At 37.6% G+C, this 16,016-nt stretch overlaps 1 protein-coding gene across 1 annotated transcript in view; it reads left to right on the top strand.

Annotated features, from left to right (window-relative positions):
* The window catches only part of cntnap5a (contactin associated protein family member 5a), a 68,460-nt gene that overhangs the window by 15,020 nt on the left and 37,424 nt on the right, over nucleotides 1-16,016 (top strand). The window contains exons 2-3 of the mRNA XM_059500006.1: nucleotides 7,262-7,372; nucleotides 8,561-8,754. Coding sequence (XP_059355989.1) covers nucleotides 7,262-7,372; nucleotides 8,561-8,754 — 305 coding nt within the window. The remainder of the gene's footprint in view (nucleotides 1-7,261; nucleotides 7,373-8,560; nucleotides 8,755-16,016) is intronic.

Below are 16,016 nucleotides of genomic sequence, written 5' to 3'. Positions count from 1 at the left end.
TCTTGGGATGATTCACCCCGGTGTTCCTTGGGCTTCATCCAACCGGTGTGTACTTATTGTACACCCCAAGCCCCCTCAACTTGGGGGGGCTGTGTGGGCAATTCTCGGGTAGTTCAGCAGCGCTCCCCTTTTCTGAAGGGGTCACCTATGAGCATGCTGCTCGGAGCTCGGAGTCTTCCTCTCTTGGGAGACTGATTCCCGGTTCTTCAGAGCGCTCCAGTACCACATACTGTTTGAGACGCTCTGTGAGAGCAGGCATCCTGCTGAGGCAGGGGCTGAGGCCTCCAATTGCTCTGCTCCCGGGCCACTCTTCTGCGAGCTGCTCTGACAGAGTTCCACGAGAGCCCCTCCTTAGAACAGTATTTGTAAATCCATGTTATGGTAAGTGTGCACGTGAGTCTTTGCGCACTTTCTGAAATCCACATTGTGGTAAGTTCGCACGCTAGTCTCTGCGTTCTTTCTAAAAACCCTAGATGGTAAGGGCTTCGCGCTGCTGCTTCATGCCCTTTCTTGAGTTGGTTTAAGCCCCGTTCATCTTGGGCACCACTCCACCTAGGTATCCTCGGATACCTATCTAGAACAGGTCGCCGCTACTAGAGTGCTGTGGGGACAGCCCTTTCGGCAAGTTTTGCAAAAGCTAACAGTAGCCCCTGTGTGACAGGCAAGGACTTGGTAGAGGAAAGTGCCAAGCTCTTAGCCGTATCCCTTTAAAGGAATCTCTGTGATTCCAAGCCTTTAGCTCTACCCCGGGCCAGGGCCCTACAGGATAAGTTGGGTATGTAGCTTAGGCCTTTGGCCGTAAGGGATAATGTCATAAGACAGCCGTCAGACCGTCCCAGGGGCGACTCCCGGTGAAGAGAAAAGCGATAGAGTTGGTACTTAGTGTTTGCCATGATTCTGGTCTGCCCTCCCCTCAGCATGGGCGGCGTGGGTATACTGTTCCCCATAGTGTCCCCTCAGAGGACGCAGTTCGAAGTTCCCTTGAGAGGGAACGTCTCAGGTTACGAATGTAACCATGGTTCCCTGAGAGGGAATGAGACACTGCGTCCTCTAAGCTCCCTGCCATGCTTCGGACGCAAGCTTCACGAAGAAGATAGTGACGGGTCCTACGGGCGCGTATTTATAGTCGCGCTGGTAGTGACGTCAGAGGCTGTCGCCGGCCAACACGTTGGCGTTTTTCAAAGTATGCTTCAGACACGGGTCATGACGAGGTGTTCCCCATAGTGTCCCCTCAGAGGACGCAGTGTCTCGTTCCCTCTCAGGGAACCATGGTTACATTCGTAACCTGAGACGTTTTCTATAGAAAAAAATAGTTTTCTATTTTAATATATTTAAAAATGTAATGTATGTCTGTGATGGAAAGCTGAATTTTCAGCAGTAATTACTCCAGTCTTCAGTGTCACATGATCCTTCAGAAATCATTCTAATATGTTGATTTGGTGGAAATTTCTTCTTCTTATTGTTAAAACATTGTGCTGCTTATTTTTGATTACTTTTTCAGGATTCTTTGATGAAAACAAAGTTTAAAAGAACAGTATTTTTTTAAATGAGACATCGTTTGTAACATTATGATTTAACTGTCACGTTTGATCAATTTAATCCATACTTGCTAAAGAAAAATATACATTTCTTAAAAATAAATAAATAAATCTTATTGACCCTAAACCATTGAACTGCAGTAGCTACTAGTAATCAGCAAACTGGTTTGTAAAAGATTTAGCTGATCTGTTCTGTATTTTTCAACAGTCCACTCTTCTAATGTACTTTTCTTTTCTTTTCTTTTCTTTTCTGCTGTTTGATAGTATAGGTAGATTTGGCTCATATAATCTCAGTGATAGCATTGGCTCTGAGACAGTACTGGAGCTGATAGCTTTGTATTGTTCATCCTACATTTCAACCTGCTGAGATTGTAGAAAAAAATACTGAGCTCAGATAGCCTGTCAGTGTAGCTTTCTCTAATCAGCTCACCTGACCGCAGTGTAAGTCTCAGATGTAGGCTACCCTAGAAATATTCAGTATTATCGGGAACCAAATACTGTCTTACATAAGTTTTTAAAGCCTCAACAAACTTGCATTTTTAGCCTTAGCGTTTTGCGCTGACCTCTTATATCCACTAAAGGTCAAAAGACATTTAGATGCAGTCAGACACTTTATGACATGCTGGCAACCACAAGTGTCCTCGTTAATCTGCTGACAATTGTGAAATATAATTAATGCAGCCAGCATCTGTGTGAGTCAGTGATGTAAAAGATGGATGGCTCGCTCTAGACCAATGCTGATAGAATTAGATATTGAGAGCTTTCATTTCCCAGCAAGTGTAGGAGTGAGAAAGCTATTTATGCTTATCATTGAGAGCAGGATAATACAATTACATTGATACCAAACAGATATTTTTATTAATGGCCTGTTTTTGAAAATTAATCTTTTGCTAACCCTACGACACAGACTGCAGAACAAAAACAAAAGCCACTTGATCTAAATGAAATTTGGTTATTCTATGAGAAGAGAAATGAGAGCAAAGTTTAGAAGAGACGCTGAATTACCGGCCAACATGTAAATCTAAGCAAAACTACTAACTGAAAGAGCTTGATTTGAATTACAGTGTGTGCAATTCACTTGTACCATGTTCATGTTTTTTTTTTTTTTTTTCGGTTTTAACATAAACACACAAGCATTCAAGACATCCACACGTGTAAAATGGTAAATTCTTGGAGTAAACTATGATTAGCATACAGATTTTGCCCATATTGCACACAGCGTCTAAACACCTTTGCTGCCGTTCTGGTGGTATATTTAATGTATTCATGTCTGTTTGCATTCAGAAGTCAAAAACAAAAAGAAACCACAAAGAGATCTTTCTAAAAACAATCTACGATAGAGCACTCACCTCACTGGTGAGCTTTTTTCTCTGTCTCTCTCATATGTTAAGTTAGAAAGTCTGAGTCATTCTATTGAACAAGTACATTTGTACGGTTTGAGGAAATAAACAGATACACAAACTGATTCACTGATTTGACCCACTGTACTACCGTTTGGTTTTGGTTATATAAATTAGGGTGTTTTGTTTTCTTTGGAAGCGTGTAAAATTACCTTATTTGAACGCATGCTCAAACAAAGTGTGGTGGTGTAATATGAATTACATTTCTCACAGCTAATGAGACTTTTTAATTATGATGTAGATAGAAATGAGAGGGATAGAGATCATAGTCAGGAAGAATGAATGGGTTAAATCATAAAGGGCTTGAATAGCGCTGTTAGAGCGTGTGACAGTGTGATCATCATAATCCCTGAGGAGCTCTGATGTATTACGGCTGATATGTAATAGACACACCAGGAGAATAAGACACTCAGATGTATGAAAACAGCTTGATCCTCTTCATTTGGCTGTTAAATCGGTATTACAGGCATCTGTTCACATACATGATATGAGTGCAGTCAAGTCAGGTCACGCAGAGGGTTTTTGCAGCAATATGGAATGATATTTTACCTCATCTGCACTCAACCCTTGTTTCTTCATTGAGCTGGAAACATTGTTCAGCTCCTTCCAGCCTGCCGTGGACACCGTTAAAACCGAATGGATTCCCTAAATTCCCTAAATTCTCAACTCACAGATGGCTGGAATGCAGTGATTATTGTAATCGCTTGGTGGCCAGTTTTCACTGTGTCCTCGCTTGCTCTACAGCAGATTAGAGTTTCTTGCTGTGCACTGGCGTGGAGACGTGGAACAATGGGGAGAGAGTCGGAGTCCAAGCAGATCCGCTCCCCAGCCTTACCCGGATCAGTGGCCTGTGAGTGCTGACATGCTCAGATCGCTGTACTCGTAATCTGCCACTCCACGCTGGAGGCACAGTAATCCTAAACGCAGCTCAACGAGCACACAGGGAGAGCCGGCGCTGCCACAGGCTTTTTCTGAAAGATCTTGTAAGTTTGTGCACTTTTGATTATTTTCCTTTCATCAATAGATTCCAGATCGACATGGATCAGCACGAGGGTCTCTGAGTTTTATGTAAATGATTCTGATACTAGCTAGAGTTTTAGAGAGCGCTCTCAACACGTTAATGAATCCCCTTACGTGTCAAGCAAAAAAAGAAGCAACTTTGGCATTACTACGCAGGATTTTTTTTGTCATCAAATCTCTCCATTTTGTTTATGCCATATCGATGTTTACACCCATTTTTGTCTCTGTCGGTCTTCTGGCTTTTAACCTTTGACTTCTTCGGTTGTACAGGTACTGATTCTGGTATTGTCTCCTCTGGTAAAGCATGAGATCAAGTTCCATTGATTCATTTCTTGTTTTTTTTTTGCATCATCAAATGGCACAAACACTACTGTATCTGCAGACCCTATGGAAAAAGAAGTAGGCCTACGATTTAAAGGGATAGTTCACCCAATTTGTTTATTTTCATTAATTACTCAGAGGATCTTTTTATAGTACACTGACCAACAATTTGACTCATGCATGTGTTGCTGTTGACGTAAAACATGTTGAACATGCTGCGCATTGTTTACAAGCAGAAGAATGCATATGCATGCATCATGGTACTCTCATGAATGGTGGTGGATGGGGACGTGAAGGAGAAGAATTTTTGAATAAAATAGTAATTTTTGTTTTCTTTGCACACACAAAAGTATCCTTGTAGGTTCGTAAAATTACTGTTATTCAACTGATGTCACCTGGACAATTTTAACAATGTCCTTACTATATTTTTGGCCCTTGGAACATTTCAGTTGTGTTGCTGTCGAATTTCATTAAAAATATCTTAATTTGTGTTCTGAAAATGAACAACAACACGAGTGTGAGTGATGACAGAATTAATGACAGAATTTTCATTTTGGGTGAACCCTTTAAGCATACTTTTAAAAAGAGTACTGTATAATATACAGTAATATACAGAAATAATATACTTAAGTGGAATTAAGTAAAAACACCTTGAATATAAGTGCTTCCTTAAAGCATAACAAAAGATTACTAATTACATTTAAAGCTATTTAAGTACATTTTAAGTAATTTAAAGTAAAAGTTTTCATTTGGCTTTTAAAAAGTGTATGGGAGTGTTTATTCTTTTCAGGTACACTTAAGTGGCTGTTTATTTCATTAATATATTATTTGCAACCACAGTTTTTAAGTACACTACAATTAAACATTCAAAACAGTTAAGAGCAGAGGTGTGAAGATGTTCTCTGATGTTTAGTCTAACACAACAGCTCACTGCATTTTAACATGGCGAAACACATCGAGGGGGGTGACCTGCACCATACAAAATTAAAACCCTTCTCATAGAAAACTGTTATAAGTCTTTCTCATGTGAGTGTACACCATTCTGATCACTCTTCACAATAGAAAACATTATTTCTTAATGTGTAAAACCTTTTTAAACAGCACCAAATTATAACTGAATGCACCTTTATTGCTTCCTGTGTACAGAGATTATAATAGCTATATTTCTAATAGATGCCAGATTAATTTTTCTCCTGTTAAATGTCAGTGTCGTGCCAGCATCATCTGGCAAATTTACTCAAAAACCCAAATTCCCATAAATGGATGAACATTCATTACTTTCATCTGAGGAATTCATGCAAATTCTGATTTGAAGGGTCTAATTACGAATTTCCTAATTATTAACGTTTCATGGCAGCCTTCATGAAAGTGGTTTTGTTGTCATCTTTTGTTGGTCTCATCACTGCGAATCTTCAAAGGTCAAGAGAGCTTGAATTTAAATTTATGACAAAAGGATTCAGACACTGCAGTGACTTCACATATGTATGAAGGTCAAAAGTGGTTAGCGCTTAGCAGGAGGCTAATAGCTGAACATATGTCAAATAAATTTAAAAGGAGGGGTTATCTGGAGCATGCAGCATTTATCTTATGCTTGCAGTGATGGAAATTTGTCATATCATTCATATACAGAATATATAGATCAGCCCCTATAAACTTACAACAACTGATGACTATAATTTTATGATGTTCATAACTATCAATTTATTTAAGTGCCCTTTTAAGCTTTTGACTCTGACTTGTAACATAGGACGGCAAGCATAAAGTACGCCAGAATTTAAAAAAATGGAAATGTCTTTGTGGAATGCACCACTGGTAGGGAGCTGACCGAGATATCCCATGTATAATTATTGATATTCACTTACCCTTTCATATCTCTTTCTTCCTGCCTCAAGGCCTTTGCTTGCAGTGCAAAGTCATTCACATCATTTGGGGAGCTGTAATGAAAACTGAGCATCTCTAGCAGACAACCAAGAGAAGGTTCAAGAAGATTTTGGCGACATGCTAATTCAATTCATTCAGATTTTAACTCATTGATTTAAAACATGCGGTTGTCTTTAGCTCAGAATGTCCATGTGGTGTTTAATAGTAGGTTTTAAAGTAATTATGCCCTGAAGCTATTGGAGGTCTTATTGAGGACACTTCATGTGGGACAAACAGCGACAAATTTTATTTAAAGTGGATTTGTATGGGTAAGATTTTTTATTAAATGTTTTTTGGAAATTTCTAGATTAATGTGTATTTGTGATGAATTGTGTAAAATAGAATTTGTTTCACAGTATATAAATAGGTGATTTATTGTCTCATCTGTGAACTTTACATAATAATATAGCAAATAACCTTTTCCTTCAAACAGTAAAGTCAAGACCCCTACTGAGTTTTAACCCTAATTATGACACTTTTACCAAAGTACAGCGGTATATTTTGCTGTTACCATAGAGATAACCTTCAGCAGTTGCTTTTTTGACCCAGAAACCTGTTTTTCTCTCCATCTCATTTTTAAGCTTCTGACCATGAAGCCATCTTTTTTTTTCTTTTCTTTTTTTTTGTGTAATTACAAAGATTATACAAGCTCTAAAACATGTCAATGCCAAGCCTTTATGTGCGTATTTGTTTAATTACTTATTTCAGCTTGGATCTGTTGATTTTTTTATTTGTATTTTTTCAGGTTGTCCTTCAAATCTACAGGTAATATAATGTTGCAATTTCTGAATTTATTAAGGAGAAAGTTCACTTAATTATTAAAACTCTCAAAATGTTGCATTGGATATGAACAAAAGGGGTGCATAAAGATGGATTTGGCACACAGTTCCACGATCTCAGGATTATTTGAAAGTATCAGTATTTGTGAAGTGATCCATCTCACCTGTCTGATGGAAGATTATCTGAACGGAAAAGGATTCGTCTGAAGAAAATCTGTAAGTAAAGGGGTTTATTTTCACATGAACTAAAATGTGTCTGTTTTATATTTGTTGTGTTATTCAGACAGCTGTGATGGATCTCTGGCATCTCTTCTGCCTGCAACCTCCTTTCAGAGTTCTTCACATTTCTCAGACAGTTGGGCTGCGTACTTTGCCAAATTAAACAAAAAAGATGGTAAGTTTAAGTTCTCATTTGCATGTTAATTCACTCATATGTGTCAATTAAGAAGACAATGTAAATTACGCTTGGGAAAAGTAAGCCTTCTTAGTGTTTTTTTTATGAACCTTTGAGTACAGCAACCATTCCTTGCCTTGCCTATACTCACTATTTATTAATGTATTTGGGTTAATCATTCTTTGATATAAAAATGCTGGTGAGAATAAAAGACTTATTTAAAAATCATAAAAGAAACATAACTCTTTAACAGTAGCATGCATGTTGATGTTTTACGTTTTTTTTAATTTATTTATATTTATACAACTGTTATACAATATTATATACAATTACACTATGTTTAATGTTATAATATTTTTTTATCCAATATTATCAAGGTAATGTATCAAGATTATTTTCATAATAATGCATAATCATCAATATAAACCCTGTGTCTAAACGTTTGGTTTAAAACCATATAAATAAATCATGGGGCAAAGATAAACTTACAAGATTCAAATCATTAAATATTTACTGCATTCATGTGAATTTAATTCATGACCAAAATGACAAGAAAGAAAACCATAACTCCAGAAAATTGCAGGTTTGAGACATTATTGAACTTTCACTCTTGCCCTATGTGTGCATGAGTTATTTATAGATGTGACCAACCTCTACCGCCTGCATCTGTAACAAACTAAATGATTCCTCTCTCCAGGGGGTCTGTGTAAATGCTGCTTCTTTCAAGTCAGAGGTCCCCCGTTTAAAATTCTGCTCTGATCTGCTCCCGTGGTGTTTGCAGTGCTTGAGTAATGAACCTCTCTGCCTGAATCAGACCAATTTCTCCACACAGTGAGCTTGAGGATTGTTGAGACAGAAACGCATCTTTATATGGAGCACATGTGCTGGCAGCCCTCTCTGATCCAAAGTGAACGCTGTACATGTTAAGTGAGGTCAAGAGGTCAATGCTTCTTGGCTTGTTTTGGAGTGGAAGCTGTCTACTGATTGACAGCAGCTCACCCCCTGAATGCAAAACCAACTGAAAGCCAAATTAAAATGCACTTTTGATAGTTTCGTATAGCAGCGCGAATAAAAGCCAGAGCCAATTTCTTCTCCCATACATCTTGCTTTTCAGCAAGGACATTGTATGGCACTCAGAATCGAATAATATTTTGATAAACGTTGACAGAGGTCTTATGGGTTCTCTAGGAGGAGGTGGCTGGAGCCCAGAGTCGACGGACAGGTCGCCCTGGCTACAAGTTGACCTCCAGGACCGAATGGAGGTGACAGCGGTGGCCACACAAGGCCGTCACGGCAGCAGGGATTGGGTCAGCGCCTACATGCTCCTGTATAGTGACACTGGACGGATGTGGAAGCAGTACATGTTGGAGGACAATGTTGGGGTAGGTGTGCGTATTTTGGTACCATTTCACTCGGCTCATTTTGAAAAAATAATTGTCTGTGCATTATCCCAATTATTACATGGCAGCTTATCTTATAAATAATGAAATGCAAATGAAATATTGGTTTTAGTCTAAGTTATTGTATTATGTGAGAGGAAATAGAGTATTATGAGATACAGCAAACCAGTGAAAGGAAATCGACTGTCTGGGGCAATGGTAAATTATACAGTTTAACGGTCGGTGCACTGGAATGCTCAATTCTGATTGGTTAGTCATGGCATTCTGCCGGTGAATATTTTTTTGTGTAATGATTGTTAAACTGTATATTTCACCATTGTTCCTGACAACCAATTTCCTACAATGTGCTATTTAAATGCTTCTGGTATCACTCTGCAGTCTGTTTCTTCTCACATAATTGGGTCATTTCAGCTCAAATCAGTATTTCATGTCAATTTTATTTATTTATTTGGAAAGTAATAAGTGGGATAAAGTACATTCACCCATCATTAGTTCAAAATAAACCCCTTTAAGGGTGATACAAGAGCCTTTTGCTTTGTGTCGGAGTTCTGATCACCCTGTTTGGATTCAATTTCCAAAGAGCATATGAAAGTACTGTAAGGTAATTATCCTTTTGACAGTCTTCTTTTGTGGCTGAATATTTACTGATTTAATTGATTACGCCTCGACTATTCTGCTGCAGGGGAAAATGATTGTCTTGTTTTCAACATCTTTAGTGCAGCTTATTTCCATGCGCTGAAAAGTTCTGATCCCATTAACCGAACTCTAAATTCAGTTACTAATATACAAATTTCTGCTAGCAGTTCCTGAGATTCCTGAAATAGATCGTTCTAATGATGTTGCACCTGCCACAGCCTCTCAATCATCGCAGGTGTTTGAAGAGAGCTGGATGCTGAGCCACCAACGCATCTATTGTCTTTGTCCTCAGGCTTGGCCTCTACACTTATAATGTGTGTAAATGACAGAATTTTCATCGCCCTATATCGCTGCTTTGTAATTATATTCAAACGACGAGACCGCCGCTTTATTAAAGATATAATGACATTTTCAAAGTGTGTTTAATGAAAGGAGAAGATTACAGTTGAGTAAGATGTAATTAGCTTGTAATGTGGTGGAAATGTAGAATAAAGTTGATCAGAAGTGTAAAGGTAACACGTTCAGCAGTGTGAAGCAATGTGGTAATAATCTCTGCATTTTTCAGGTCTGATTTGCTTGGTTTAGTTGAACTACAGACTCATAGTTTTTCTTTTTTTTTTTTGAACATGAATAATGTCAGGAGTCTCTCAGTTTTATTAATATTCCACCAGCACTTTTATTTGATACACAATAGGCTCATTATAAAGCTCTGAATGTTTGACACGATATACAATAAGAAATGGTTTATATTCACTGTCATTCATGCTGTGCTGCAATGCATAAAGGATTGATTTAGTAATCTGTTTATAAATGCTTCTGAGGTACCAGTCGATTGGATTTATTTATATTCTGTTTACAAGAAAGTGTCTTTTCACCAGGTTTAGAAGATTGATCCTTGCCCTTTTACATAAGTATACATCGATTCATCATAGAAAGGAAATTCCCACAATGTAATATAAATGTCATATATATTCCCATGCGAGGTATTGGAAAATATACAGACATTTTGAACAATTGTAATTAAGATTATGTACATTTAGACATGCTTGTAGTAGTGAGTTGCAACACCAGCATTTATGACATCACAATGATTAGGTTTCAGTCTTATATATTAAGTGAAATCTACATATTTTCATTCCAAATTAAATAAATGCGCTTCTTTTGAACTTTCTTTTCGATAAAAATCTTGAGGGAACATTATCACATATAAAAGTAGGAAATGTTTCTTGAGCAGCTTATTAGCATTATTATGAATTCTGAAGAATCGTGTAAAATGAAGGAATGGAGTAATGGCTGCTGAAAATTCAGCTTTGCTGTTATTTCAAAATGTATAAACAGTACTGTAGTAATACTGTATTTTTGATCAAACGTATGCAACACCGGTGACCATTTTGGAAGAAGAGACTTCTTTTAAAACCATAAAAAAAGACTCTTAACTTTTGAACATGTTTGATATTCCCGCTGCCTCAGCTTCATTTTTTTGACATAAGTGTGATGACATAATATTCCCATAGTTTTTAGCATTATTGTGAAAACCCATTATGCAAAGATGGTACATTAGGCAACATTTAAAGGCAGAGCGAACAAATGTTTTCAGTCATCAGATCCTCTGCACTCCTGTATTAGCATTCTTTAATGCATATTTGAAATGCAATGTAAGCCGCTTTGGATAAAATTTATAAATATAATGTAAACATAAAACTGCATGTCTGAATCCTCTGCTTTTTCTTTCTTTCTCTACTGACTAACTTCTTTTTCAAGCTGTGACAAGCCAACAGTAAAAAATAAAAGAGTATTAGACGGCCTCCCTGCTTCACAAGAGTGTCACGTTCACAGTGTTAAGATGAAAAGGACTGGAAAAGAAGGTGTCTGCTAAATGAAAATAATGGCTTGTCAATAAAAAAGAATAAGACGAAAAACACTCTCAATTTTTTGTCAAGAGGGTGCTTTGTTTTAATGAGTGTTGCATCTGTATCTGCTGAGGAAAGCTGCCAAATGTTTTGGCCAAAGAGGACAGTCCATCCGCAGAGCTTGTTTGCCTCCGCAGTATGTCAGAGAAGGTCTTCCTGTAGGAAGGTGTGAATGGGCTTCCCAAAGTGGCAGATAATTGCTCTCTCTAGTCTGCACTGCTGCTGTTGCTGAGTGTGTTGATGTGTAATGGTGCTGTGAGACAGAGGAAATAGAAAGGAAGAAACAAGCATGTTTTAAAAAAAAAAAAAAACATTTATTATTTTTAATTGACAACCAGCCAGTAACAGTGAATTTTATGCTGCAATTTTTGGTTAAAAGTTTGAGATCCGATCAGCTCATGTCACGTAACGTCTTAATATTGTGGCCCTTGTGAATTGAAGACAGGCTAGCACTTCAAAAGCTGAAATAGCTGTTGACATGTAACTTGCTGGAGTTTCCCTGACACATTTCATTCTTTGTCTTCATCTTGTATTGCGGTCATCTCCTGGATTCGCCTACGTTGACGGAAAATTGCTGACTGCCGAAGCTTTGTGGGGGCCTCACCATGGTCATTTCTTTCGTCTTATAGCCTGTGGGGCTTCGAGCTGTTGAGCTGTGTTCATGCCGTCCTTTGTAATTTTCTTTTCAGATAAAGTCTGTGTGAGAGAAGTGTGCTAGTGTCTCTGGGATGTGAGAAGGGTAGCCAGATAGTTTTTCTAACAGGGAGGATCTGATCTCTAGAAACACAGGAATCAAACCGGAAAATGTTAACAGCATGACAGATGTTAAAACGGACTGTTATGTAGTCATGACATCCAGGTTACCCCTCTATGACTGATCATTTTGCTTTCAAGCAGCTCTGTCTTTTTTTCTTTTTCCTTTTTCTTTCCCTTTCCATTTTTCACAACATTTCTTCTTTTTTTCTTTGTCCCTTTTTCTTTTGTTCTCTTTTTTCCCTTTATTTTCTCCCTTTTTGTCTAACATAAGAAATGTCAAGCTTTCATTCTCACCATGAATGTATAAAGCCTCCTTCACACAGCACACAATGTTTTTATTTTGGTGGTCATATTAACAGGTTACAGTATTCACACTGTGAGCATGAGTGGAGCAATGTGAATACTGTAACATGTTAATATGGAGCCTAGCTGAAGTAGGTGTAAGTTAAGTGTTAGGACTGAACCTATTTTTACCACACATGTATTTTGAACTACTGTATTGTGAAAACAATATGGCTTTCCTCATTGCTTCGAATGAAATTTCACAACAATCAAATGTTATAATCATAGGGCCAGTTTTACTAAACAGGGCAAATTAGTGCGCGAGGGCAATTTCAAAACTGTGCACATGAGTGTGGAAATATCGGTGGTTGATTTACTAACACTTTGCAAATTAAAGAACACATATGCAACATCTCATTTACACATTAACCAACACAATATAGCATACCAAGCGCAGCACAAATTAGTGTAGTCGCAAGTAAAAAAAATACGGAAAAAAAAAGAAATAAAGAAGCCACAGTACACTGAAAAGAACTGGAGGCCAAAAAAATAAAGGGTTGCAGGAAGTTTTAATAGACCTGGTTTTGTGTGACTCCTAGTTGAGAGTTCCAAGTTTATTTCCTGAAGCAAATTAAAAATAGCATGGCAAAATATGTTCATATAACATGTTCTTCTAGCATTCCAAATAAATGTGGAAAAACCTCTCCCTTCTACCTAAGCTCTCTGTTCTATGTGATGCCTTCACTAGCAACAACCATTCCAGCCATATCAAGCGCAAACATTTTTAAGACATGCTTTTTTGGGGCGTTAAATAATGACGCAGACCAGTAATTTGATGTTAGTAAATTAATTTGAATAATCTCCTCCAATAAATTGTGCATCTGAAAGGGAAACTCTTACAAACGCATATTTAATAAGGTCAGGTGCAAAAATAACTGTCCACGCTTTTTCAGAGCCGATTCTTCACTGCGCGTCTTTAGTAAATCCTGACAGTACTATTTTCACGCCAGAAGATGGCTGTTAGTAAAAATGGCGCTTAATGTCCAAGTTCTAGTTATTATTATTAGTTATTTATTTTTATTTATGTGAATTTTTTAACAGAATATGTAGTAAAATAGTCCTTAATAGGGACACACAACCTTTTTTAAACTGATAACACTGATAACACAGTATTTCTTTTTTTTTTTTTTAAGGATGTACTCTGCTCAAGAGGGCAGATTTTGTGAAATCCTGGCAGTACTTTCAAGCAAATCATAGGATCAATACCACAAAGGTTTCACCTTACGACAGCAAAACTGTTGTTGTGCTTGAATAACTAGAAGGTTCAAAAGTGGCAGACTATGAAGTCTTTGAACTCATTAAGCTTTTATTATTGACACAGTTCTGCTTTTGAACTTGTTAGTTCCATTGCACTGAAATATCAAAAGCTGCATAAAACAAACTATTGAGCTATTCTTTTATAAGCTATTCTTATAAGTGAGTGCATTATATTTATAAAAAAAGTCTGAAAAAATTGCTCTTAATCATTCCCCCTTCCATGTGTAAATTCTGTAATACAAACAATATACTGACTTTCAAAGTCGCTTGTAAAATTTGCTCAATGCTTTTGTATGCAGCAATAAAATAATGTCTTATTATCATAATTTCAGACCTTTCTCAGCAAAGATATGCTAATAAAAGTGAAAATTTGTTTAATTAATCAGCATTTTATTTAATTATTTAGATTGTATTTTTAGTTGATTGATTGTCATTTTTGCTTTTCAGTTCATCTTTATTCATATGTCATTGATAATGGGTAGCTAAATCAACTCATTTCTTTCTATGTCCCTATTTCTCTGCCTCCATCTCTCATCCATACCTCTGAGGTCTCACATTACATGGAGGCTTGAGCAGCCCCGTAGGCAATCAATAGGAGGGCCCAAGGTTTCGTTAGATTAGCTCGCTTAAAGCATGAACCTGGCAGCCCATTTGGGTCCCATAAAGTATAATTGATGTTAAAGTCTGCGACTCGTTCAGCCATAGCGGGCCAAAATCAGAATCGCTGAAGAAGTGTGCTAAAAATCAGATTGTGCGTGTGTTCTCACTTGGCTCACAGTACACATGCTAGCGACAGCCCTACAGCTCTCAGACACTGATGAATTTGTAACTTGCCATGCCTTCGGATGCTTTATATACTTTATCCTTTTTCTGCTTCACTGAATGACTGTAAATTAATCATTTATGATGTTTCCTAGTGCAGGCAATGCACATTGGAGACCGAGAGAGAGGGAAGGAAGGAAGAGACTCCTTGTCTATTGTCTGGGGACAGTTTTGCTGTCTTAGCTCTCGTTTAAACATGGTCACAGAGGCCCTGAGGTGCTGTCTATTTCTGACACTCACAGGCCCTTGCTTCTCTGGGGACAGAATGTAATCTTTGCTTAGTGTAGGTCAGTGGAAGCTCTATTCGACACTTGGGCAGCTCAGAAACCGCTTTCAGCTGATAAAAAGTTGTAAAACATTGATTTTAGAATGATAATATATATATATATATATATATATGTATTTTTTTTTTCATCTAAATTGTTTTTGTTTTACATTTTAGTTTCAGTTAACAATACTGTAATAACCCTGGTTTGCTATTTGAATGAACTGTCTCCAGTCTTTTATTAGAGACATAACAAGCACCGACAAGCATTTTCCTGTCAGATAACAAATACAAAACCCACCCCAGTTGAGCTCATCTTGTGTTGGTTCTTCTTTCTGGTGTGAATTCACACTGGTTTCAGGGAAGCGAGGATTGGTGAATCACAGGAGGATGTAAGAGTTGCAGACGTAACAGGGCTGATGAAACGGTCCATGGAGAGTCCATGATAACGCCAGCAGTGCATGGGGGCTTAATGAAGGAGGAGGAGGTCTAGCAGGAGTCGATACAGGAATAGAGTTAATGAAGTGTAGAGAGGAGCTGTTTACGTGGGCAGCCTGTAACCGGGCATCTCCCCGGATCCGATGGGAGCTCCGCTGTGCCCTTAGGCTAAGGTGAGCGGATAGGTAATTGGATGTGTGTTTTGTTGTTTTCTTTTTTTCACTCTCAGAGGTGGAAAAAGAGAGAGGAAGAAGCAGTCAGGGACAGGATGTAGTCGTCACTGAGTGCTCAAAAGAGAGTGTTGGTGATGTAATGACAAATGTGCTCATGTTGATATTGATGTTTAACAATGGAAAAAAACACCTAAACCTCTTTAGAAAAGGATAAAAAATATAATGAAGTATAGAAATGTTTGAAAATAATTATCAGTGGCAAAAAAATATTTAAAATGCATAAATGGGATTAAACAACTTTTTTTGAGTATAAGTCACAATTCATCCCCATAAAATGAACATTTTGATCATTTTTGAAAAGCATTGCATTTTACAAAAATGCATTTTTACAATGGAAGCAAATACAAAATAGATGAAATATTATTCAAAATATATTTGTGTGCACAGAAGAAAGTCATAAAGACAGAAATCTCATCTTTGGCTGGACTGTTCCTTTAAGAATGGAATCTTTAAAGCAGATCTTCCACTAACTCAAATGCACCAAGCTTGCTTATCTACAAATGTGCTATCCTTAATACTTTTGGCTAGCGCAGTATTTCTTCTTCCAAGTGTGTCTGCAAGCAAAACAAAACAGGGCCTTGAAAG

The sequence above is a fragment of the Carassius carassius genome, chromosome 19 (genome assembly GCF_963082965.1).
Source record: "Carassius carassius chromosome 19, fCarCar2.1, whole genome shotgun sequence".
Classification (NCBI taxonomy): Eukaryota; Metazoa; Chordata; class Actinopteri; order Cypriniformes; family Cyprinidae; genus Carassius; species Carassius carassius.
This window is presented reverse-complemented; position numbering and strand designations above follow the sequence as displayed.